The sequence below is a fragment of the Danio rerio genome, chromosome 14, assembly GCF_052040795.2.
Source record: "Danio rerio strain M-AB ecotype USA chromosome 14, GRCz13ab, whole genome shotgun sequence".
Classification (NCBI taxonomy): Eukaryota; Metazoa; Chordata; class Actinopteri; order Cypriniformes; family Danionidae; genus Danio; species Danio rerio.
In genome coordinates this window covers 51,406,379-51,432,500 of record NC_141034.1, presented here as the reverse complement: position 1 = coordinate 51,432,500, position 26,122 = coordinate 51,406,379, and the positions used below count along the sequence as shown (strand labels likewise).

The following is a 26,122-nucleotide window of genomic DNA, read 5'->3' as shown; positions in this document are numbered from 1 at the left end:
GAAATCTGCTGATTTTTACAAAAAATCTCCGCAGAAAAAGCAAAAAACATCCACTGATTCCATCTGGCCCTGCCTATTGGATAAAGTCAAGTTTTGTTAATTACAACATGATATTGCAGATCCTGTGCAGATTTGATTATGATTGAAATATATTGTGCAGCCTTAGTTTATGTATAATAACTTCAAAGGTGCAGTATGTTAGTTTGACACCCAGAGGTTGAACTAGGTTTTGCAGGCCTGGTTCAAAACACACGCAAGCGCAGGTTGCCAGATTGATGAGACCAACATATTAGTGTTGATGTCAGATTCAGCATCTACATTTAATAATGTTAAAGAGGTTTATTATGTTTTAATTATATTATAAATCATACTATTTTGTTGGAGTGCAGTAAGTGCACTATTTTGTGCTTCTGAATGGCTCTATTTAAATTCCTGACGTGTTTCGACTGGTGTAAACAGCCAAATTGCTTATCACTGCAAATCTCATCATGTAGTGTGTTGTTAGGACACGGGGTGACAATGTAACCTGCTCACCTAATGTTTACATTTGTAAAACCTGTGGAGTTTCATTTTTACGGACAAACACTTTAAGAGCATTCCTGACTGAACGCTGTTTTCCACCAAGGCAACTTGGGGTGCTGAAATATGATTGGCTAATTTGGCAGTGGGTGGATTAAAGGGACTAAAACAAAGACAGATGTTCCCGCACGTAACTCACATTTTCAAAGAAGAATATCTGACCTTAGCATTGTTTTTCAGGTAAGCACATAGGTTCATTTAGCATGTTCAGGGCTTAAAATTGCGACCGAAATTTTAGCTCTGCGACCTCATAATGTATTTGGGAGCATAATAGTTAACTTTTTTCTAAAAACATGCTGAATCGCTCTTCCCTGCCGCTATATTGGTTCATATTAGCTGTCAATCACTCAAGGCTTTCTGCTGTCAGATGACAGGGAGCTTTTGTGACCGCGGGTAATGCAAACGGCTGAAGAGTGAAAAGTACACAGAATCTCGCATGTTCTGCACAAATGTCCGCTAAATGTAAAATGTAACACTGTAAACACCATCACCAAAGAAGCTCGCCTTTACTAATTTTAAACTGATGCGGCTTGTAACAAAAAACGGTATTGCGCCAGTCATTGGGAGAATCCTGCTCTGCCTGCTCACATATTGGGTCGACTGACTTATCTGCTTTCCACAAACACAGAAAAAAGGAAAATCAGGGCATAACGAGACTGAGCATTAAAATGACACAAACTGAAACCAAAACATTTTAAAGTGAGACTTTTCTTCCTTTCTTTTGTCTGCTCTTTCTTGAAATGAATATTATTTTTCTATTTAGTTACTGATGACTGTTTTGCGACTTTCAGCCTTGAATTGAATGATTTAGTATAATCTTAAGTTTGTTTAGTAGCAGAAATATTATTTATTAAATTGACATGCATATTAAAGCAATAGTACAAAATAAATATTTCTTACTGCAATGCTTCGTTTGTGTTTGATGCAAACCATACATTTATTTATCATAAAGTAACAGACTATTATAGCAGACTTTATAGCAGAGAACTCGCACTCAAGCATATTCAAGGCAGCATGATAATGAGAAATGTAATTCATTGTTAGTGTTATTGACATCATCGTCATCATTAATATCTTACAATTATTAGACATTCATTTTGGAATTGTTGCACAAATATTATGTCATCACAGCATTAGTTAGATAGTTGTTGCATTAATTTTTGGTGGGTGCTCATAAATTTTTTCTGGTGCTCTGAAATATTCAAAGTTGGGAGCACCGGTGCTACCAAATAAAAAGTTAATTTCCAGCCCTGATGTTTCTTAAATATCTGCAAACATATTATGGTATTACATATAGTTTACATATAGCATCTTTAACTGTTAAAAGCTATTGGTTACTAAATAATTAGTTAAAATATTTTGTAAGTAATAAAGTTATGGTAATTAATAACCTACACTTTTCCAAATTAGATTGTAATGCTATAATGTGCACCTTTTATAAAACTGCTTTAAAGCAATTATTGTAAAAAAATGTGCTATACAAATAAACTTGAACTGAACAGTAATGCTGCTAATGGCACAGACACAAACACTGCATTTATTGACATACCGTAATTATCATCATTTCAAACATGACAAGATTTGACTTTCTCTTCAGAGGTGTGCACATTTTTGGACTCAAGATTATGCATTTCTTTAGCAATGTTATTAACACCTAAATCAGCCTGCAAAGGTCACAAGTCGGAGGATTGTAAATTCCCGGTTTGTAAATTGTAATTATGAGCTCTGCTAGGACGTGGAAGCTTTTTACTTGCTGGAATCTTATAATTACGGTAATTTCAGCATGGCGTGAAGACACCTTCATTGCACACTTTACCTTTGAGGATACAAGCTTTTACTATGACTGATTGTGTTACATTCTACTGTTATCATGGTTTCCAGGTTCAAATGCTCTATAAGAAATGATTACCAAATATTATTATTGAAAAAATGATGCTATCTTTGTAAAAAAATCTCTATATATTTTTTTATAAATGTTCTATAAAAAACATTAGCAAATAATACTAGCAAAAACTACTTTACCTTTATCTTTATAATGAAATCTCAGATGTTAAAATACTGTTATTTCTATAATTTCTCTAAATGCTCTATATACTTCTCTCAATGCTCAATAAGGAATCAATAACAAATAATATTAGCAAAAATTACTTAACCTTTATCTCCATAATGAAATCTCAGGTGCAAATATTGGTGTACAAGACCCCATGCAATCTTTGTTTAAATATGAATAAGCAGTGCTCATAAACTGCTCTTGGTATTCTTAGTTGAAACCCAGAAACAACTGAAACCCATTTTGGGTCCTTTAAGTGCTTAACAGCTACATTAAAGGCTATTTAGTTATTAAAAAGTAGATATTTGAGTGGTAAATTATAAATATACTGAGAAATAATGAGACAATTAAATCAGTTAAGAAAAAAAACAGGGCGTCACGGTGATGCAGTGGATAGCACGATCTCCTCACAGCAAAATGGTTGATGGTTCAAGCCTCAGCTTGCTTAGTTGGCATTTGTGTGGAGTTTGCATGTTCTCCCCGTGTTTGCGTGGGTCTCCTCTGGGTGCTCCGGTTTCCCCCACAAGTCCAAAGACATGCGCTATAGGTAAATAGGGTAAGCTAAATTGTCTGTAGTATGTATCCGTAATATCTGCTGTGGTGACCCCAGATTAATAAAGGGACTAAGCTGAAAATAAAATAAATGAACAAAGAAAAAATACATATTTTAAAGGAATAAATAATTTATACACGTATACAGCTGAAGTTGAAGAATTATTAGCCCCCTTTTGATTTTTTTTTTTATATTTACCAATTGATGCGTAACAGAGCGAGACAATTTTCACAGCATGTCTGATGATAGTGTTTTCAAAGCATGTCTTGTCTAATTACCCTAACTCACCTAGTTAAACTAATTAACCTAGTGAAGCCTTTAAATGTACCTTTAATCTGTATAGAAGTGTCTAGAAAAATATTATTTACTGTCATCATAGCAAAGATAAAATAAATCAGTTATTAGAAATGTGTTATTAAAATGATTATATTTAGAAATGTATTGACAAAATATTCTCTCTGTTAAACAGAAATTGGGGAAAAAATAAAAAGGGGGTCTAATTATTCAGGGGGGCTAATAATTCTGACTCAAATGAATTTGCATCTAAACAAATATGTCAGTTTTCATAATATTATTAAGTGTATTAAAAAAAAAATATATATATATATATATATATATATATATTGTTTAAAACAATACATTTTAAGCATCAAATCAGAATGTTGAAGGATTTTTTAAGGATCCTGTGAAACTGAAAACTTTCATCATTGGAAATCATGTCAAAAAATCTATTTTAAAAGAAACTTTAATCGCAAGAACAAATTACATTTTAAAACATAATAGATGGAATTGATTTAAATAGAAATACATTTTCACAATTTTATTTTCATTTGAAAATCTTTTAAAAAGACACTAACCCCAAACTTGAATGATGTTTTATGTTTAAAAACAAAAAATCAAATGTGGTTATATTTTATCTTTATATCCTGCCAACAGTCGGATCATAAAATCTAAGAGATTTTATCCGGGGTTGTGCGCGAAATGAAGTGAGGGGGGGGATGCACGCGAACAGAAGTGCGGGGACTGGGTGTGAAGATGGTTGCGCGTTGGGTTCGGTGTGCATGGCGACTAAACTAAAAAGTTAACCGGACTGTACCAAAAAACTGAGAAGCAGGGGAGGGTGTGAAATACGGGGCACTCCCGGGAAAAACGGGAGTGTTGGAAGGTATGCTTTATATTCTATTATTAAATAATGACAATTGAACAGTGTGTATTATAAGCATTGTAAACAATTGAAAGATGGCCAATAAAAAAGACATTTACTAATATTAATAACCATTTTCTAATACTGAATCTGTTCTAAATGAGAATGAATGGGATTCCCAACTCTAACATCAGTACAGTTCTCTGTTCTGGATAAAAGTCTTCACAGCATCTGATTTCACACTGAAAAACCTACATCTTTACCCAAGTAGACGTTGATCTTGTCAATCTGCAGAAGCTTTATATAGTGGAGATGCCTGCCGGTTGCACTGTAGCAGTGATTGACGTGTTTGTCATGATCTAGATCTAGATCTTTCCTCAATCCCACAATCCCCCCTGTGGGGCCTCTCATCAACAAACGTTCCTCCGAACTCCGCTGTTCAGACTAAAGCTAACATGACAACTTGAGAACGCTATAAATGTTTCACCGTTATCAGACACGATCCCATTAGAAGAACTTACAGAAATGGAGTCTTTTCTGTCATGAGTGATTTACAGGAGCTGAAAAGTTTACTTCAGTCTTTTATTTTTTTTGTGTGTGTGCGTTTTAGCGAAAGCTGCTTTATTGGCTAATTATTTATGCAATGATCTATGTTTTCATTTATAGCAGGTCAGAATTGAAACATAGTACTTGACACAGAGGTTATGTGAGCTTTTGGTGGAATATATGGGATGTTTAAAAGTCAAAAATAAAGTAAAACAAATAGCTGTTTTGTCCAACACAGAAAATATGTGCTTTAGCATATACACTACCTGACAAAAGTCGTCGTCTTCTTGTTGATCATATGGAAAAGTGGCAGAAGGTTTATTTTTCCAATGAATTATCTGTTGAACTGCATCCCAATCATCACAAACACTGCAGAAGACCTATTGGAACCCACATGGTGCCAAAAGTTTTATAGAAATCAGTCAAGTTTGGTGAAGGAAAAATCATGGTTTGGGATTACATTCAGTATGGGGCGTGCAAGAGATCTGTAGAGTGGATGGCAACATTAACAGCCTGAGGTATCAATACATTTGTGCTGCCCATTACATTACAAACCACAGGAGAGGGCAAATTCTTCAGCAGGATAGCGCTCCTCATACTTCAGCCTCCACATCAAAGTTCCTGAAAGCAAAGAAGGTCAAGGTGCTTCAGTACTGCCCAGCCCAGTCACCAGACATGAACATTATTGAGCATGTCTGGGGTAAGATGGAGGAGGCATTGAAGATGAATACAAAGAATCTTGAGGAACTCTGGGAGTCCTGCATGAACGCTTTCTTTGCCATTCCAGATGACTTTATTAATAAGTCATTTGAGTTAATGCAGAGATGGGAGTCATACATGAACTGAACTTAAACACTAAAAACTGAACTACACTGTTCCAGTTACTATGACCATTTATGTGAAGCTGCTTTGACACAATCTACATTGTAAAAGCGCTATACAAATAAAGCTGAATTGAATTGAATACACCTTATTAATTTAAAAAATAATTAACATTGAAAATCAAGGCATGATCATATTTTATTTGAGAAAAATAAGCATAATCTAGAGGCCTTTGCCTTTCATATAAGCCACTTCTGATACCAAATTATTAACTACAAGTCAAGTTAATATTTATTGTTCCTAAAACTTGGATAGACGACAAGACTTGTGTCAGGTACTGTATGTATATATATATATATATATATATATATATATATATATATATATATATATATATATATATATATATATATATATATATATACATTATTTTTTATCTTCCTGTGTTTTCAACAGAAGAATGAAACTAAAACAGGTGGTCACACTTTATTTTGATGGTCCGTTTGTTGAATTTAAGTTACATTGCATCTACATGCCAACTAATTCTCATGAGATTATAAGTAGACTGTTAGGTTGGGGCTAGTGTAAGTTGACATATACCTGCAAAGTTTCTTATAGTCAGTTAAATGTCTGTTTAGCAGCAGTATCAACAGATATTAAGCAGACAGTCTAATACTCAAATGGACCATCAAAATAAAGGTTACCAAACAGGTTTAAATCAGATAGGGATAATAAATAATGAGAAAAAACATTTTTGTTTTTGGATGAACTGTCCCTTTAAGTGTCTGCAACTGATGGCATGAAATGTTACCAATGCAGAATTCTCAGGATTTATTGTTCAAAATGAAAATCCTGTTTAAGTCAATCTTATTATTGTATTTATTTTGTGCATTTCTATGTGCGTTTCAGCAAACGGGAGCGAGGTTCACATCAGTAACGTCCACTTTGAGGACACCGGTGCTTATACCTGCATCGCCCGTAATGAGGCCGGCGTGGATGAGGACATCTCTTCTTTATTCGTGGAGGACTCGGCTCGCAAAACATGTATGTATAAGTCATGATGTGACGACCTCTCTGCCCTCATGGTAGAGCTTCACTTTCCCTGTTTCGTTGCATGATTTATCAGCCTGAACATTAATAGTTCATAAACGCCAGGTTCCTTTAGATAATAATAGAAGCTGAAGAAGATGAAATAATGGAAGATGAGTCCCGGTGGCCGGATATTTCATGTCCGTTAGCCATTTTATAGCACTGTGTATTCCATTGTAGAAAGAGAGAAAAAATCCTTATAAAGGCATGTCAGACGTTATTCCCTTTGGATTTTTTTAGAATTTTATTATTAGCTGTATCTGTTTTCTTTAATTCCAAATATTAAAACATAACTAATTATTTCAGTCAATAGATCATTATATACTCTATTTTAAACCACCCTGTTTCATAGGAGATACATTCCCAGGGCTACATATTTGAGAACCAGGAAATATGTGCCCTGGCATACGTGTGCTTACAGTTATTTGGCTCTATCATACACATGGCGCAACAAGGTGCAAGGTGTTTATGGCTCGATTCGTTGCAATTTTCAGACCATCGCAATGGTAATTTTCATGTTTTGCGCCAAGTTGTTTCAATCGCAAATTAATTTGCACCACTTTGTGGACTCTTGAGTGTGCTGGTCTGAAAAGAAGGTGTATTAAGGCGCGTTGTTGGCGTGTTGATCATTTGAGGAACTGAAATAGACCAAGACATTGACATAGTCTAAAACCTGGATTTGTAGACAAAGGGCAGCCCCAACATGCACTGGAAACAAGTCTGACTTATTGCCAGCAATGCGAACCAAACCCCTACTCTGTTCATACAGGGGCGGGACGGCCCTTGACAGAGCACCTCTGACCCCATACTCCCAGAGCACCCTCCACAAAATCCCATGAGGGACACGGTCGAAAGCCTTCTCCAAGTCCACAAAACACATGTGGACTGGTTGAGAATACTCACATGAACCCTCGAGCACCCTGGTGAGGGTATAGAGCTGGTTCAGTGTTCCACGGCCTGGATGAAAACCGCATTGTTCCTCCTGGATCCTAGGTTCAACCATCAGCCAGATCCTCCTCTACAGTACCCTGGCATAGACTTTCCCCGGAAGGCTGAGGAGTGTGAATCCCCCTGTAGTTAGAGAACACCCTCCGGTCCCTCTTCTTAAAATTGGTAACCACCACCCCAGTTGCCCAGTCATAAACGCATCTGATTGACTGCTGCATTCATAAGTGTAACAGAAATGTGTTTGATTGGTCAAAAATACAATATTATTAATTGACACTTAAAAATGCAATTAATTATAATTGGCAATTATTATTTTTTTTTTTTGTGTGCACAACTTGCGGTATTGTGTTGTCTAAAGATGTTTATCCAAAAAGAGTTCTATATAAAAACATTTTTATTTTAAAGTTTAAAGAAATGTGAGCAGTTAAAAAAATAAAATTACACAAACGCACACAGTAACCAGAAATCCAGAATAACTAAGTGTTTTCAAGCGCTCTCTTAAAAGTTTGAGCACAATTACCTACATAAGTTGCGAGCAGTGAAGTGTGCAGGAGAACAGGTCACCTCACAGTCATTGGTCATATTTTCTTCAATAGTTTTGTGGAGGTCTTGGGAAATGTAGCCCTCAGACAGAGTTCAGAGGTCTGGATATTGTAGTTTGGTGAGACGTGACCGAGCTGTGCACCATGCAAACAGAAGGACAGGGTTTCCTCACAGGTCCTTGGCTCTCTGTGTTTTTACTGCATACATAAAGGATGATCTGTTTTCTCAGATTCACTGCTGCTCGGTGCACTGATCTGGAGTCAGTTTATGCAGACCCTTTGATCTGTGCTCTGACATATGAACTGCTCCAGCTGTCGGATTAACACTGGCTGTAGATCAGCTCACTCTGGCTCTGTTCAGCTCCTTAAGCATGACCTCTGTGTTAAAGGTGTGCAATATTTATCATTTTACCTTATTGTATTGTTATGATATTGTAACTGCTGTTTTAACATTGTGTGAGTAGATTTTATAGAGCATGTGACTCACTTTGTGAACATATAATTATAATAATTATGAAAAAACCTATTAGAATTAGTTTAAAATGAGCCTATAACATCCATTCATTCATTTTCTTTTCGGCTTAGTCCCTTGATTAATTTGGCGTTGCCACCGTGGAATGAACCGCCAATTTATCCAGCATATGTTTTATGCAGTTGATGCCCTTCCAGCTGCAACCTATTACTGGGAAACATCCAAACACAATCATTCACACACATACACTAAGCACAATTTAGCTTACTCAATTCACCTGTAGCGCATGCCTTAGGACTGTGGGGGAAACCAGAGCACCCAGAGGAAACCCACTCGAACACAGGGAGAACATACAAACTCCGGACCCAGCCAAGACTCGAAGTAGCGACCTTCTTGCTGTGAGGCGATTATACCGCCCACTGCGCCACCTTGAAGCCCTGAGCCTTATACTTTATAGCAGGGGTTCCCAAACTTTTCAGCTCGCGATCCCCAAAATAACAATGTCAGTGACTCATGAGCCCCATTTTTCAAGGTGATTATACTGTAAATATATAAATGTTGCAGACACAACTATAGGCATTTAAACATGAGTCTTTTACCTTATTATTTTTTTATAGTCATTTATGAATTTAATTATATTTTAATATAAAAATGAAAGGCTGATGGCTGATTTTTATTTGCTTGTTGTTGTTTCTTTAAAGCAACGATTAACTATCTTCTGTGGCTTATGAATAAAATATGGTAATTCAGATAGTTTAATAAAGTTTATTTGAGTTTTGGAAATAACCAAGCGACCCCTTGTCATTGTCCCACGACCCCTCAGGGCGTCCCGACCCCCACTTTGAGAACCACTGCTTTATAGGAAATGTTGTAATAATATCAAATAATTTCACACGATATCACATCAATAGTATTATAATACGAATAAATATTTTCATCACTGTAGTTCTTATTTAATTGAATTACCCAAAGTAACATTTCTTATTTGCACATTTTTAATTAGTTTTTGTATAATCGTTATATTTTATTTCAGCTTTATTTTTAAATAAAATATCAAAGATTCTAATATAAAATTATAATGATAATATTAGTAGTAGTTTGTTAAGTCAAGTTGACAATTTCAATGAGTTGACATAAAACTGAATTGCTAATTTATTTGCGTGCTCAATCCAAAGCCTGGTTCATTAAAAAAGACCCTGTTTAAATAGAAAATAATCAATTCAGTTCAATCCAAGAATTTACCAAGGAGATCTAGGGCATCAACATTGCCCTGGTAAATAAAAATTTATATGGCTTTTGCGAGTAATTTGGACCACTTTTACAATACATTAAAGTTCCCCTAATATGCTATTTTAAAGGATTCTCATTTTGTTTTGGAGGTCTTCTACAATAGGTTTACATTGATCCAAGGTCAAAGACACTTTAATTTTCTCATAATATCCACTGCAGCTTCAGCTCTATTCTTTGAGTGTCTGAAATAGTTAGGCTTTATAAATCTCTCACGTCCAAGAGTCTGCTCTACTCTGATTGGTCAGATGATTGGCCAGTCTGTTGTGATTGGTCAAACACCCAACACTATATTTCAGCTATTTGTTTCAGCACTTTCAACACAGTGATATGAACAATAATAATTGTGTTGTAATTGTTGAAATCAAACATTTCAAATTAAACTCCATTCATACAGCTAAACAGTTTGAAGGTCAAAGCAGAGGTTGACCTTGGTCAGCCAATCAAGGCCAATTTGAAACAAAGCTTACTTTGCTTTGTCTGAGAAGACTGGGGTTAGAGCTAGAGTAAAATAGTTTGAGAAATCGAAAACAAAAACAAAAAATAGTTTGAGAAATTAATTCTAAATCAATTTTTAAAGGTTTTCAAAATGCAATACTTCTTCAAAAAAAAAAAGGTTTTTAGTAGGGCTAGTTTTTAGCAGTAGTTAATGCTCTAGGCTACTTTTTACCAGCAGAAAGCACTCTAGGCTAATTTTTTACAGCTGACAGCACTCTACAGAATCGTTTTTAACGGCAGGTGGCGCTCTATTCTAGTTTTTAACAACAAACCACACTCCAGACTTTTTAACAGCTAACCATGCTCTAGGCTAGTTTTTGGTAGCTGACAACACTCTAGGCTAGTTTTTTAACAGCCGTTGGTGCTGAAGGCTAGTTTTTAACAGATGACGGTGCTCTAGGCTTGTTTTTAATAGCTGACAGTGCTCTAGGCTAGTTTTTAACAACTGACAGTGCTCTAGGCTAGTTTTTAACAGCTTACAGTGCTCTAGGCTAGTGTTTTTACAGCTGACGGTGCTCTAGGCTAGTTTTTAACAGCTGATGGCATTCTAGACTAGTTTTTAACAGCAGACAGTGCTCTAGGCTAGTTTTTAACAGCAGGTGGCACTCTAGGCTAATTTTAACAGCTGATGACACTGTAGAATAGTTTTTAATAGTAGATGGTGCTCTAGGCTAGTTTTAAACAGCTGATGTTGCTCTAGTCTAGTTTTTATCAGCGTGCGGCGCTCTAGGCTAATTTAACAGCTGATGGCACTCTAGAATAGTTTTTAAGAGTAGACAGTGCTCTAGGATAGTTTTAAACAGCTGACGATGCTCTAGGGTAGTTTTTCACAGCAGACAGCACTTTAGTCTAATTTTTTTTTTTTTTAAATAAACATGGTTTTTAGTAGGGCTAGTTTTTAGCAGTAGTTAATGCTCTAGGCTACTTTTTACCAGCAGAAAGCACTCTAGGCTAATTTTTTACAGCTGACAGCACTCTACAGAATCGTTTTTAACGGCAGGTGGCGCTCTATTCTAGTTTTTAACAACAAACCACACTCCAGACTTTTTAACAGCTAACCATGCTCTAGGCTAGTTTTTGGTAGCTGACAACACTCTAGGCTAGTTTTTTAACAGCCGTTGGTGCTGAAGGCTAGTTTTTAACAGATGACGGTGCTCTAGGCTTGTTTTTAATAGCTGACGGTATGCTCTAGGCTATTTTTTAACAACTGACAGTGCTCTAGGCTAGTTTTTTACAGCTGACGGTGCTCTAAGCTAGTTTTTAACAGCTTACAGTGCTCTAGGCTAGTTTTTTACAGCTGACGGTGCTCTAGGCTAGTTTTTAACAGCTTACAGTGCTCTAGGCTAGTTTTTTACAGCTGACAGTGCTCTAGGCTAGTTTTTAACAGCAGGTGGCACTCTAGGCTAATTTTAACAGCTGATGACACTGTAGAATAGTTTTTAATAGTAGATGGTGCTCTAGGCTAGTTTTAAACAGCTGATGGTGCTCTAGGCTAGTTTTTATCAGCAGACAGTGCTCTAGGCTAATTTTTAACAGCAGGTGGCACTCTAGGCTAATTTTAACAGCTGATGACACTGTAGAATAGTTTTTAATAGTAGATGGTGCTCTAGGCTAGTTTTAAACAGCTGATGGTGCTCTAGGCTAGTTTTTATCAGCATGCGGTGCTCTAGGCTAATTTAACAGCTGATGGCACTCTAGAATAGTATTTAAGAGTAGACAGTGCTCTAGGATAGTTTTAAACAGCTGACGGTGCTCTAGGGTAGTTTTTCACAGCAGACAGCACTTTAGTCTAATTTTTTAACAACATATGGCACTCTATTTTTGATTGTCACAGCAGATGGGCACTCTCGGCTAGTTTTTAGCAGTAGACTGACCATCTAGACTAGTTTGTGACAGCAGGCAATGCTCTAGGTTGGTTTTTAGCAGCAGGCAGTACTCTAGACTAGTTTTTAAGAGCAGACGTTGCTCTGGACTAGTTTTTAACAGCAGACATTGCTATGCTCACGAGGAAGAATGCTTATGTGTTCTTCATAGTTTTAATGTCATGATATAAATGCAAAAACAGCTCACAATGAACACTCTTGTAATTCGCTAAAACCTTTCCTGACAATATTAATGATTATTTTAGGTTCTCATGGCATTTATATGGAAATGGATGCAAGCAAATTGCAGCTGTTTGTAAAGCATATACAGCACCATAGGCTGTTGAAACCTAAACTCAGTATCAATTCAGGAGAGAATCTTGATGTATTTACAAATTCTCAAAATAAATGCAGAATCAATTTCTCGAAAAGAAAAAAACTGAATTTCACCACAGCTTTAACTGGAATCACAGATTTCTTTGGCTTCAGGCAGTTCAGCATTATTTTTCATCTTATGTCGAGTTCAGACTGCATGATTTTCAAAGTCGTCGTGTCACAGATGTTTTCACACTGCATGACTATCTGGGCTTGCGTTTCGTCGCTGCTTTGTTTACACTGCAAGATGGATTGGCGACACGGACTTTCACATTGCACGACTTTACTACAGGAAGAATCGCCGACAAGTTCGTCCAAACTACTTCTCACAGCCAAAAACACGCAGTATATCTTTTGTTATTAACTACATAATGAGAAAGAAGCCTTTAATGGGGTAGAAAATGTACATATTTGCTCACCTGGGTTTAAAGGGAATTAGCCATTTCTCCTCAACGTTGATAATAAACTAATTTCTTTCTGTATGAAAAGTCAAACAGACACGGTTGCTCCTGAGTCCTGTCAAACCTCCACTAGTTTTTCCAAATAAACCGAAAATGATCGCTTTTAGCTTCTCGCCCAGCCTCCCGCTGGCCTGCAGCAGGTAAACACACACACACAAGTGAAAGATGCTCTCTCATTGGCTGTAGGCGATGGCTGATGTTATTTTCAGTCAAAATTCAATTCACACGGCATGATTTGAATCGCCGACAGCTCCAGATATTTAACATGCCAAATATCTCACAGGCATCGGCGACTCATCGGGACTCATCGATTCTCTCAGATCGCGTCTTTGATAGTTCAAACTGTGATTGTCACTCACGTGCACGAGCAGCGATTTGCCTGTGATTTCAGGCATTTGTCGGCGATTTCTTAAAACCTGTCGGCGAGCCAAAATCGGGGCTAAAATCACGCAGTCTGAACTAGGCATTAGAGACAGCAACTTCATTTATCGTGCATTTAGATTTTTTAAAACTTCATGTTTAACAATCTTTTACATTCACAAACAGCTATAAAATGTACAACATAATGGTTACTTTATACTGATGTCGCAAACCTAAATGTTTTAGCCCCTATTTATTACAGAATAATTCCATAGAAAGGGCATGATTAAAAAAAAGAAAGAAAATCATAAAGGTTTTGATAAACAAAGATGAGCAAATCGTTTCATTTGAGTGAACTGTTCTTTTAATACATTAGTGAGTGTCAAGAGCAGTTCTGCTTCGTCTTTTGTTTTGAAAGCAGGTTAAATGCTTGGATTTGATAGTCTGTGCTATTGCTTTCATTGTGAATGAGAGGAACAATCCTGCACTGTCAGCTGGGATTTCCTCTAACATTAGTCCTGGAACGGCAGGTCTGAACTCATAAGCCTGGGATGATACACGGCTCCCTGCCTCCACGGAGCGCAGCAGCCCGGCAAATACATTTCCAACTACATTCAAAATCACTTTTTATTGATATCAGTGAGCCTTTAACATGCCGCTTCAGTGGTGGGTAATGAATTTGTCCTTGTTGCTGAGTAACTCATATGAAAAATGTTCTCTATATAATATATGAGATCTACTTGAAATCGCCATTAGTTATGATCTCATCCATGCGCTTTGCGATATTACATTAAAAAATGTTGGATGCAAATGGGAAGATGCACATAAAAAATGTGTCCAGTGAAGTACCATGAAAACAGATTTATCAAATTAACAGGTTGATGCGCAACAAAAAGATTGTGTGACTTTATCTCGACAGATGATGTGATTGAAGGTTTGGATTAACCAGTGGATCGGTGCTTTAATTCTTCAAAAACAAACTTTGTATATTGTATGTTTATTGTGTGTTATTATTCAATGTTTATACGATGGCACTCTAGACTAGTTTTTCACAGCAAGAAGGCGCTCTAGGCTAGTTTTAACAGCAAGAAGGCGCTCAAGGCTAGCTTTTCACAGCAGACGGTCCTCTAGGCTAGTTTTTTAACAGCAGACAACGCTCTAGGTTAGTTTTTGACAGCAACAACGTACTCTATGCTAGTCTTTAACAGCAGGAAGGTGCTCTAGGCTAGTCTTTAACAGCAGATGGTGCTCTGGGATAGTTTTTAACAGCAAATAACTTGCTGTTTGCTAGTTTTTAAGAGCAAATGATGCACTTTAAGCTAGTTTTTAACAGCAGATGGGTCTATGTTAGTTTATAGCAGCAGATGGCACTAGACTAGTTTTTAACAGCAAATAATGCACTGAAGGCTAGTTTTTAAAAGCAAATCAAGCACTCTAAGCTAGTTTTTAACTGCAACTACTGTTCTAGGCTAGTTTTTAGCAGCAAATAGTTTTTAACAGCAAAAAGCACTTTATGCTAGTTTTTTAACAACAAATGGCACTCTAGGTTAGTTAACTGCAAATAATGCACTGTAGGCTAGTTTTTAACAGCAAATGATGCATTCTAAGCTAGTTTTTAACAGCAGAAGGTGCTCTATGCTAGTTTTTAACAGCAGATGACACTCTATGCTAGTTTTTAACAACAAAATATGTGCTGTAGGCTAGTTTTTAACAGCAAAATATGCGCTGTAGGCTAGTTTTTTAACAGCAAATAATGCACTGTAGGTTAGTTTTTAACAGCAAATGATGTGCTCTAAGCTAGTTTTGTAAGCAGATGACACTCTATGCTAGTTTATAACAGCAAATAATGCGCTCTAAGCTAGTTTTTAACAGCAGAAGGCACTCTATGCTAGTTTTAACAGCAGATATCACTCTAGGTTAGCTTTTAACAGCAAAAAAATGCTCTTTAGGCTAGTTTTTAACGGCAAATGATGCACTCTAAGCTAGTTTTTTAAGCAGATGACACTCTATGCTAGTTTTTTAACAGCAAATAATGCGCTCTAAGCTAGTTTTTAACGACAAATGATGCACTCTAAGCTAGTTGTTTAAGCAGATGACACTCTATGCTAGTTTTTTAACAGCAAACAATGCGCTGTAGGCTGTTTTTAACAGCAAATGATGCGCTCTAAGCTAGTTTTGTAAGCAGATGACACTATGCTAGTTTATAACAGCAAATAATGCGCTCTAAGCTAGTTTTTAACAGCAGAAGGCACTCTATGCTAGTTTTTAACAGCAGATATCACTCTAGGTTAGCTTTTAACAGCAAAAAAATGCTCTTTAGGCTAGTTTTTAACAGCAAATGATGTGCTCTAGGCTGGTTTTTAACAGCAGATGGTGCACTAGGCTAGATTTTAACAGCAGACCGCTCTCTGTGCTAGTTTTTAACAGTAGAAGAGGCTCTTGGCTAGTTTTTTACAGCAGAAGGCGCTCTAGGCTAGTTTTTAACAGCAGAACACGCTCTAGGCTAGTTTTTAACAAGACACTCTAGGCTATTTTTTAACAATAGACAGCACTCTATGCTAGTTTTTAACAGCAGACAGTGCTCAATGCTGGTTTTTAACAGCACATTGTGCTCTAGGCTAGTTTTTGACTGAAGATGGTGCTCTAGGTTCGTTTTTAACAGCAGACAGCGCTCTATCCTAGTTTTTAACAGCAGATGATATGCTGTAGCCTAGTTTTTTTAACCACAATTGGTGCATTAGGCTACATTTTACCAGCAGACGGTGCTCAAGGCTGGTTTTTAACAGCTCATTGTGCTCTAGGCTAGTTTTTAACAGCAGATGGCCCTCGCTAGTTTTTATCAGCAGATGATATGCTGTAGGCTAGATTGTTATAGCAGACAGTGCTCGATGCAAAATTTTAACAGCAGAAGACGCTCTAGGCTAGTTTTTAACAGATGATTGTGCTCTAGGTTAGTTTTTAATGGTAGAAAGCATTCTAGGCTAGTTTTTAAACACGAGACACTGCTCAAGGCTAGATTTTATCCGCAGAAGACGCTCTAGACTAGTTTTTAACACCAGTTATTTTATAATAGAGGATTAAAGAGATTTCCAGGTAAAAGCAATTTTGCTCACTTGAGTTAATGGAATGCAAGTGCTTTGTTGACAAAATATTTATGCTCAGTTCCAATTTTCTGTGTTCTCTACATGGAAGCAATGCTACAGATCGTGAACAGTAAAAGCCTGGGCTCATAGCATGAAGTCACGTGTGCTGGTTGAATGTACAGTGGGGATTGCAGCTTCTGAAAGGGTATAAGGGCGTATAATAAAAGTAATCGTACATCAAAAGGGCAAAACAAGGTGAAGTTGGTGGTCGGCCATCAGTGATTGGGGTCAGCGGCGTTTCACAGGTCACCAGGGAAAAACACACAGCTCTCAGAGGGAGATAATGATCGTGGTCCCAGTCTTTCTCTCTCCTCCAGATTTAAAGGTCAGATGGTGTGTCTTGACCTAACTGTGCTCCTCTAAAGATCATCAAATGGGACGTCCAAAAAAGTCATATCCTAAAGGACCATTGAGTAAAAGTGCACTGCAATGAGAGCACGTTATCTTCCAGGTTTTTTTTTTTTTTTTTTGAGGAATATGCTGTTGTATTTTGCACTGTTGTTGTATTTGCACTGTCTGTATTTTGTTTTGAAGACGTCGAAATAAAATGAACGTTGGCTAATATTAACATTAATCATTAACATTAATGATTTCAGAGATTTTTTATGATGCCAGTGCTGGATATGAGTCGGTGTGCTCTTGTTGATGTCAGCTTCTCATTAGGTCTGGATGAATAACCTAAAGTAGGTGTACATGCAAATGAGGATGGCATGGCCTGAGTCTTGTCAAAGTTTGTTTTGTCATCTGATTGGCTCGTTGTCCTCCGAGGTTTTACTCTCGTGGAATTTACATGAGAATGAGGAAACCGTGGTATTGAGGCTCACAGTATGTCCATTTCCATATACGTATCTTTTATTATTCTACTATGCCTTGGTATACCCAGATTTCCATCATAGAGCACATGTAATACATTAAACATTTCTGCCAAGTATACATGACAATATAATGTTGCTTTATTGTCAAGAGGGGGTAAAAAAAAACACTGGCTAAGTATTTAAAACTGTAAGATAAACACCACCTGCTACAAACACACAAACAACAGTAGTTCTGATCTCCCCTTGGTCTCGTACAGCTGTGTGTTTGCTGGATTAGGAATCCGTGCTGCTCTGGCTTTATCCTGAGAGATGCAGAGTGCAAATAAATGAACAGATGCAGAGAGAAACCAAACATCTCTGAGTATCCGTGATTCCACAGTCAAACACAAAACCCTCTGTATGTTAGCAAGTGCCTCTCAGAAGCCAAATAAGATGCTTACTTTCTCCATTTATCAGCGTTTTGTGTTTTAGGATCAGGCAGTGTAGGCTGTACTGTATCAGGCTTGTCAGAATTATCATTTCACAGCCTGTAATTTTGCATTCTGCTCTGTCACACAGTGGGCCCTTCAAAACAATGCAGGCATCTCTATTCTGTTGCATGCTGGGATATGTTAGTGACCGTACTCACCTCTGCCAGTCACTGTATAGTCCAGTTTTCAGACGATGCACACAGTTCCAATCTAAAGAAACATCTAATGGGTATTATCTTGTATGTTTGCTTTTTTCATTCTTTTTTTGCTTTCAGAATTTAATGGATGGATTTTCCCATCACTCATAATTGTATAATAGTCAGTTACACTGGGCTGTTTTCTGTAAATTGTGGTCTGTTTCTCATCAGGAACTGCAGTATTTTTTAGGAGAAATCTGCATATGCCATATTGCATTAACCAGTTAAACTCCATCATCGACTTTCGCTTGAAGATTTAAAGGGCTAGCATTGCACCAGACCCCTTAAGTGGTTTCGTTTAAAAGTATAGAATCTATATTTTATGCAAATATCCATCACTTTGTTGTTTATTTTACTTTACAAAAGTTATTTACACTTAAATACACAGTATTTAGCTAGTTATTTTACATTGGATTATTTTTATATTTTTCATATGGTTCATATATGACATGTAAAAGTTATAGCTCAAATAAAAGCTCTTGCCGGAGCTCATTCGGTTCTAGCATTCTTTTTACTGAATTATATTCACATATCAAACAGTTGCCGAATGAATTGTTGTACAGCACCTCTCATCAGTTGGAATACAATAACTTTTGCATAGATTATGGTAGAGACATTTTTCTTTTTTCCTATGATTACAGACATGTGCAGAAACCACCGAAATTAATTACAACAATTATTTTTGCATTTACACCTCTGCATGTGGATTTGGAAAGCTTTTAAATTTGGGTAGGCAAAATCCAGGCGAAAATCCAAAAATTTCAAAAATCCAAAACAGCTGTAGTGTGCTTAAAAAACTAGCTTAGAGTGCATCATTTGCTGTTAAAAACCAGCCTACAGCACAGTTTAACTGGTTAAGTTAATAGTGATGGTCTTTTTTGATGAAATATTACATTTAAAATAACTCAGTTTTGAGTTGGTGAATATGAATTAAAGTTTGGTCTCTTTTTTTAATATATATATATATATATATATATATATATATATATATATATATATATATATATATATATATATATATATATATATATATGTGTGTGTGTGTGTGTGTGTGTGTGTGTGTGTGTGTGTGTGTGTGTGTGTGTGTGTGTGTGTGTGTGTGTGTGTGTGTGTACTGCAAGTATGCATTTTTGTATATTATATATTTTGAAAATTTTTATTATGTCTGAAATTAAATAAATATATTTTATAATTGTATTTATTATTTATTTTATATATATAAAAACATGATTTCAGGAATTACATGAATCCAAGATGTGTTTTAAATTTGAAGTTAGTATTTAAACAAAGTTCAAATCTAGACCAAAATGTAAAATTAATGAATCAATATTCATAATAATAGAGTCAAATAAGTGGAGATGTATTTTATGATTTTATTTTTCTTCCAATGAATAATGTTCTTTTGAAGTTTATGTTCTTATACACTACCTCACAAAAGTCTTGTTGCCTATCCAACTTTTAGGAACCACACATAATAACTTGATTTTTAGTTGATCATTTGGCATCAGAAGTGGCTTATACGAAAGGCAAAGGTCTCTAGATTATGCTTATTTTAGCAATGACTCAAATCACTTATTAATAAAGTCATCTGGATGGGCAAAGAAAGCGTTCTTGCAGGACTCCCAGAGTTCATCAAGAGTCTTTGAATTCATCTTCAATACTTCCTCCTTCATCTTACCCAAGACATGCTCAATAATGTTGATATCTGGTGACTGTGCTGGCCAATCCCGGAGCACCTTGACCTTCTTTGCTTTCAGGAACCTTGAGGCTGAAGTATACGAAGGAGCGCTATTCTGCTGAAGAATTTGCCCTCTCATGTGGTTTGTGATGTAATGGGCAGCAAAAATGTCTTGATACCTCAGGTTGTTGATGTTGCCATCCACTCTACAGATCTTTTGAACACCCCCACATTGAATGTAACTCCAAACCATAATTTCCTTCAACAAACTTGACTGATTTCCATGAGAACCTTGGTTCCATGCGGATTCCAATAGGTTTTCTGCAGTATTTGTGATGATCGGGATACCATTCAACGGATGATACATCAGAATTATTAACCCTCTGCCACTTTTCCAAATGATCAACTAGAAGTCAAGTTATTAATATTTGCTCTTACAACTGGGCAATGACAATGACAAGACTTTTGTCAGGTAGTGTAATAATAAAGACAACAACAACCTTTTTTAATCGCCTTTAAAAATAGCATCTAAAATTGCTTTACATACAATAAATCGCTAACAAAGTGCATCAAAACCAGACAAAAACAAATTCTAGATGAGTTTAAACTCACATAAAAAAATCCCATAAAAGCTACTTTAATAAAAAACAAGTGATGATTTAAAAACATTAAGATATTCTGCATTCCAAATAATAAAGGGCAGAACATTCCACAATAATAAATGTTCGTCAAGGATTAAGTCTACATCAAAGTAATAATTACTTTATATAATACATTTAAATGGATTCAAATAATATTAAGTGTAAGTGACTCTTTCAAAACCATTAAAAATTCACACACATTTTGAGCGTTTAAACATTCTGTTGTACTAAATTTGCTGTGTGTCTTTTTCTTCTTATTTTTGCGTTCAGTAAATGTACTTGAACACACCATCTGTGTGCAAAACTCTCTAACAGCCAGTTTTCCTCCACTTTAACCTTACACTCCTTATCACCGCTTTGAGGCAGAAATTAGTGGCTATTTTCTCATCTTTCTTTCATCGGATGTTTTTCTGAAGTCAATTTCAGCATCAGCCGCTCTCCGAGGTGTTGCCCTGTACCTGAGGGCATTAACCTCAATATCCAAAAGACTGTAGGAGTTTGTATTAAACTTTAAAGAAAGCAATACCAGCAAAATAAAGTCTGTATGCAGCATGACCTTCCAAACAATACATTATATTTCTCCATATACAGTTGAAGTCAAAAAATGATTAGACATCTTGTGAATTTTTTCCTATTTCAAATATTTCCCAAATTATGTTTTAAAAGAGCAAAGGATTTCCTTTATTAAATATTTCCTATATTTATTTTTCTTCAGGAAATTAATATTTGTTTTGTTTCGGATACAATAAAAGCAGTTTTTAATTTTTTAAGGCCATTTTGATGTAATTATTATTACCCTAAAGCAATTTATTTTTCGATTGTCTACGGAACAAACCAGTGTAATACAATGACTTGCCTAATTACCCTAGCTCAACCCTAATTGACGTAGTTAAGCCTTTAAATGTCACTTTAATACTAGTATCTTGAAAAAAATATCTAATAAAACATTATTGTCACAATTCCCAGCCATCTATTCCAGACAGATCACTGGAGAACTACAAATCTGCCACCAAAAGAACTACAGATCCCATCATACCTGTTCACATGCAATTGCAGTTTACCTCTTAATTTCACAAACACACAGATGGAAGCTCATCACGGACTAATTCTAGGACTATTTATACCAGGGTTCTCAAACTGCTGGCCTGCAGGCCATTTGTGACCACCCCTCCACCTTCCTTTGGCCAGCAACTGACGTCAAAAATATAACAAGTTTTAGCCCCCCAAAACATATTTTTGAATCACTATCGTTGTTGTGCAGTTGCATATAGCCACTTGTAGTTTTAACCCCCTACCTACTGGACATTTAAAGTACTGTACTATATGTTCTGGTTACTTTCGTTTTTTCTCAGTCTGCAGTCGAGAATGCAGATTATTTCTGGGGCTGATTTGAAATATATGTCCGAAAGTGCTCTAATTTTTCTAAAGCTATATTTTTGTAGATATTCTAGGGTCATTTATGATCAGTTTTACACCACATGTATTTTGTTGTACAAACATTACTTTGTGGCTTACACATTATGCTGGTGTTGTAAATATTTTCATTTTGGTAATATTCGATTTAAATGGTCTCATTTAAAGGGCACCTATGGTGAAAATGTACTTTTCAAGCTGTTTGGACAGACATGTGTGGACAGACATGACAGATATAGTTTATAGACCGTCATATTGGGGTGATATAAACACACCTAGTCCTTTTTTTTTCAGTTTAACAGCTTAAAAACGGTGGACCAATTGGAGCGGTTTTGAGACCGACCACAAGTTGACGTAGGAGTGGGTCCCCCCGCCCACCAAATCCTCAGTTTGTTGTTTCACGTCCGCCATTTTCAGCATGTGAGTCATAGTGATGTCACCAAAGGAATACCCTTGCTCTATTTTTGTATGTAAGGCTCATTGGGCTCAACACAAGATCCTTCATCATCTTCCTGCGAATGAGCAACAGAGATTTTACATTTAGCCACTATTTGCGCTGGACACGCAGTGAATGCAACGTATCGAGATTCGGGCTATTAAAAACAGCTGATCCACCAAGTCAGCACTCTCTACGAAAACATTCGATTGATCTCGGCTGGGGGATCAACATTCACCACATGATCGCTCTCATTGGTGCCACTGTTTGCAACTTTAGATGAGTTTGCAAACCTGTGTACTTTTCATTGCATCTTCCTTAAACTTCAGCTGTTTGCATTTCCCGTGGTCAAAGAAGTTCCCTGTCATCTCAACTAAGTGAGGCTGGAAAGTGCGAGCGCATGCCTCTCATGCACGTCCCTCCATTGGAAACAATGAACTTGCCTTAGTGATAGCCTCAGTCAAAGTTAATTCAGTGTGCGCGGTTATTAGTCTCAGTGTACAAGCTCAGAATTTTAAACTAGCACACAGTTGGCATAACTTTGTTTAGTTGCCGCAGTTTTGTTCCAGGCAGAAACACCAAACTAACCTTGACGAATAAAAGTTCTGTTAATAGTGAAATCGGATAATCGTTGCATCCCTATACGAATGACGCATACATCGTTACATAGCGGCTGTAAAACTATACAAAGACACAAATGATTTTGTAACTACCACTCTGACATATTCTGGCACATTAGGAATATTGATTCCTCACAGTAGTCTCTGCTTGGTCTGTGTCTGAGTACTTGTACGGCTGAATGCTGGTTCTCTCACTAATGATGCTTTTCTCTGTCTGCCTGTCTGTTGTTATACACAAAGTGGGGGAGCTCTTGGCTCCGCCCCCTTGTTTAGTTAGGCGGGAAGTCGAAACAAATTTTCATGTGAAGCAACACACCCCTAAAACATTGAATCTGAATCTGAATCTGAACTGTGTTTCGAACTGAACCTAAACTGGCACACTCAGAAGAACCAGAATATTAATATTAAATATTTAAAAAGGGGGTAAAATAGGTGCCCTTCAATAGATTTTCTTCATATGCATATTAAGATTTGTATGAAAAATGTGCATTAGTAAAATTTTGCCGCTGGCTGAATTGAACGTGTTAAAGTAAATGTGAATATGTAAAAACCTTCCCCTCTTTGTTGTAGTTTTACAAAAAAGAATTATACTAAGAAGAACAATCACCAGTAAAGTCACTAAAGTTACCCAAACTGCTTTCTATCTGTTAAACTTTTGGTTAAGCAACAATTGATTGGGACATTATTATTAATATTATTATTATTATTATTATTATTATTATTATTATTATTATTATTATTATTATTATTATTATTATTATTATTAAACTGTAGTTTTTTTCATAGCCATTTAAACTACCTCTTTAATGTGTACAACAAGAAACAAAAAGGAGCTTTGATACTCTGGGGAAGAATGTCTAAGAGCATCACTTACATCAGGTTTCCATTTTTTTCTCATGCTTGGATGTTAAAGTGGCCCTCTTACGAATTGTCAGTCACTGAAATGGCCCCTTGCCAATTTGAGTTTGAGACCCCTGATTTATACAGTTCACACACCGGGGCTGAGTCTTGTTTCTGGTAGCTATTCTAAGCATGTTATCCAGTCTAGTCTTTCTGTGTATCGATCATTGCCTTTTTTTTCAGTTTCTTTATTCTCTGCTGCCTAGCCTGACTGTTCGCCTGTTTAGACTATGACTTTGGATTGCCTGTATGCTCCAGTTTTTCTCCTGTGTTGACCTTTGCCTGCCTGACCATTCTCTTTTGAGTAAAGTACTGCATGTAGATCCTCAACAATGTTGCCAGCATCGGAACGTTACAATTATGTACTGTCATCATATCAAAGCTAAAAGAAATCAGTTATTAGAAATGAGTTATTGGAACCATTATGTTTAGAAATGTGTTAAACCGAACTTGGGAAAAAATAAGGGGGGCTAATAATTCTGATTTCAACTGTAGATAGAAAGTTGTCAACAATACTCCAGTAGTAAAGTTTATCTCTGATTCATTATTGAGTCTTCATAATTGTCATAATTAAATCATGTTCGCTCATTTAATTATGCAGGACCATCATGGGTATTTGCATAACGGTGCGTTAAGGTAAGAGACGCAGAGTTGCATTCTCAACTCATGAATACTTTGATAGGCCCATGAATGATTCAGAGAAGCGCGGCAGAAACGCAGACCCCAGGCATTCGTCTTGATTAGTTTTTGGTTGTGTTGGAGACCTAATTAGAGTCCAACACTGGCCTTCACCTGTTACGGGATCACTGTCGATTCGCAGCACTGCTTTATCTCCCACTGGCAGCTTGAGATGTGTGGGGAACATGGCGTTTCGGTCAGAGTGCATTTGAGGTGAGCCTTGTGGTTTTTCCCAGCAGTCCTGTTCCACTAACCTGAACCATTTTGATGGATGGATGAGACAAATTATGCAGTGTAATGCATGAACTGGACTTTTGTGCTTGATTTTGCTATAGAGAGACTGATGAGACACTGCCTCTTCAAAACATACAGTGCAAATATTTATATATATATATATATATATATATATATATATATATATATATATATATATATATATATATATATATATATAAATCAAAATAAATAAACACACATACACACACAGTTTATTGCAACTAGCTTACTCTGCAATTATCTTATTGTCTGGGACGCAGGGAAACTGAAATACCTGGTTTTAGACCACAATAATGAATTAGTATGGCATTAGACACCCTTTGCAGCCAATACAACATCGATTTGTCTTGGGAATGACAGATATAAGTCTTGCATAGTGACCAGAGGGATTTTAATCCAATGTTGTTGCAGAATAGTGGCCAAGGGCCTCATGTATCAACGCTACTTACGCACAAAATCTCTGCGTATGCCAGATATCACGCTCACGTTTGGATTTACCATCGATGAAATTAACGTCAAAATGTGCGTTGGTCCACGCCAACTTCATGTCTGGTGTGCATGTATTTCTTGTGAGTGTTTGTTTTATTTCCATTGGCGACTCCTAGAGGCAATTATGTTAAATTGCACACTACAAAGCATCGCACAAACACATGTGAAAAATGTTGCTATTAATTTATAATTGATAAAATGAGTTAATTGACGCAATATATGTTTGTTTGTTTTTTTACCAATTTTGTGATTTAGAACATATAAAAGCATTTGCAAATGTATACAACCCTTAGTCTATGGCAATGGCAGTGTTGGCTTTATTAGAGGACATTGTCAATGATCGAATCTGAAGGCAATGCATATTTTAGGGATCACAGTGATTTTCTGGCCCACGATGATGACTGGCTTATTAGCTGTTTCAGATTTCCTAGAGCTATCCTCTTGGAGCTCTGTGCTGAGTTGGCTCCAAATTTGGAAAGATGTTAAATAAATGTTTAATGTTTAATTTTTACTCTATTACTAATAGTGGTGATATGAATTATCTTAGTATTACACAGTAATATATCAATACGATTCAACATTAGTTGAGTTCATGCATTTTGTTTAAAAAAAATATATACAAAACAGTTGGCGAAGCAGTGGCGCAGTAGGTAGTGCTGTCGCCTCACAGCAAGAAGGTCGCTGGTTCGAGCCTCAGCTGGGTCATTTGGTGTTTCTGTGTGGAGTTTGCATGTTCTCCCTGCGTTCGCGTGGGTTTTCTCCGGGTGCTCCGGTTTCC

General features: G+C 36.5%; 1 protein-coding gene and 1 long non-coding RNA gene across 6 annotated transcripts in view; both read left to right on the top strand.

The window, feature by feature from the left end:
* fstl5 (follistatin-like 5) overlaps window positions 1-26,122 on the top strand; it is a 390,165-nt gene that overhangs the window by 318,968 nt on the left and 45,075 nt on the right. For all 5 annotated transcript variants that reach the window (XR_015506865.1, XM_087280661.2, XM_087280663.1 and 2 more), the window contains 1 exon segment: window positions 6,604-6,738. Coding sequence is in view for 4 of the 5 variants with exons in the window: in XM_087280661.2 (XP_087136787.1) it covers window positions 6,604-6,738 (135 nt within the window). In the remaining variant the exon portion in view is untranslated.
* On the top strand, window positions 9,851-13,876 carry LOC147840911 (uncharacterized). The gene is made up of 3 exons (XR_015508030.1): window positions 9,851-11,184; window positions 12,126-13,246; window positions 13,302-13,876. It is a non-coding gene; the product is annotated as an uncharacterized LOC147840911 (long non-coding RNA).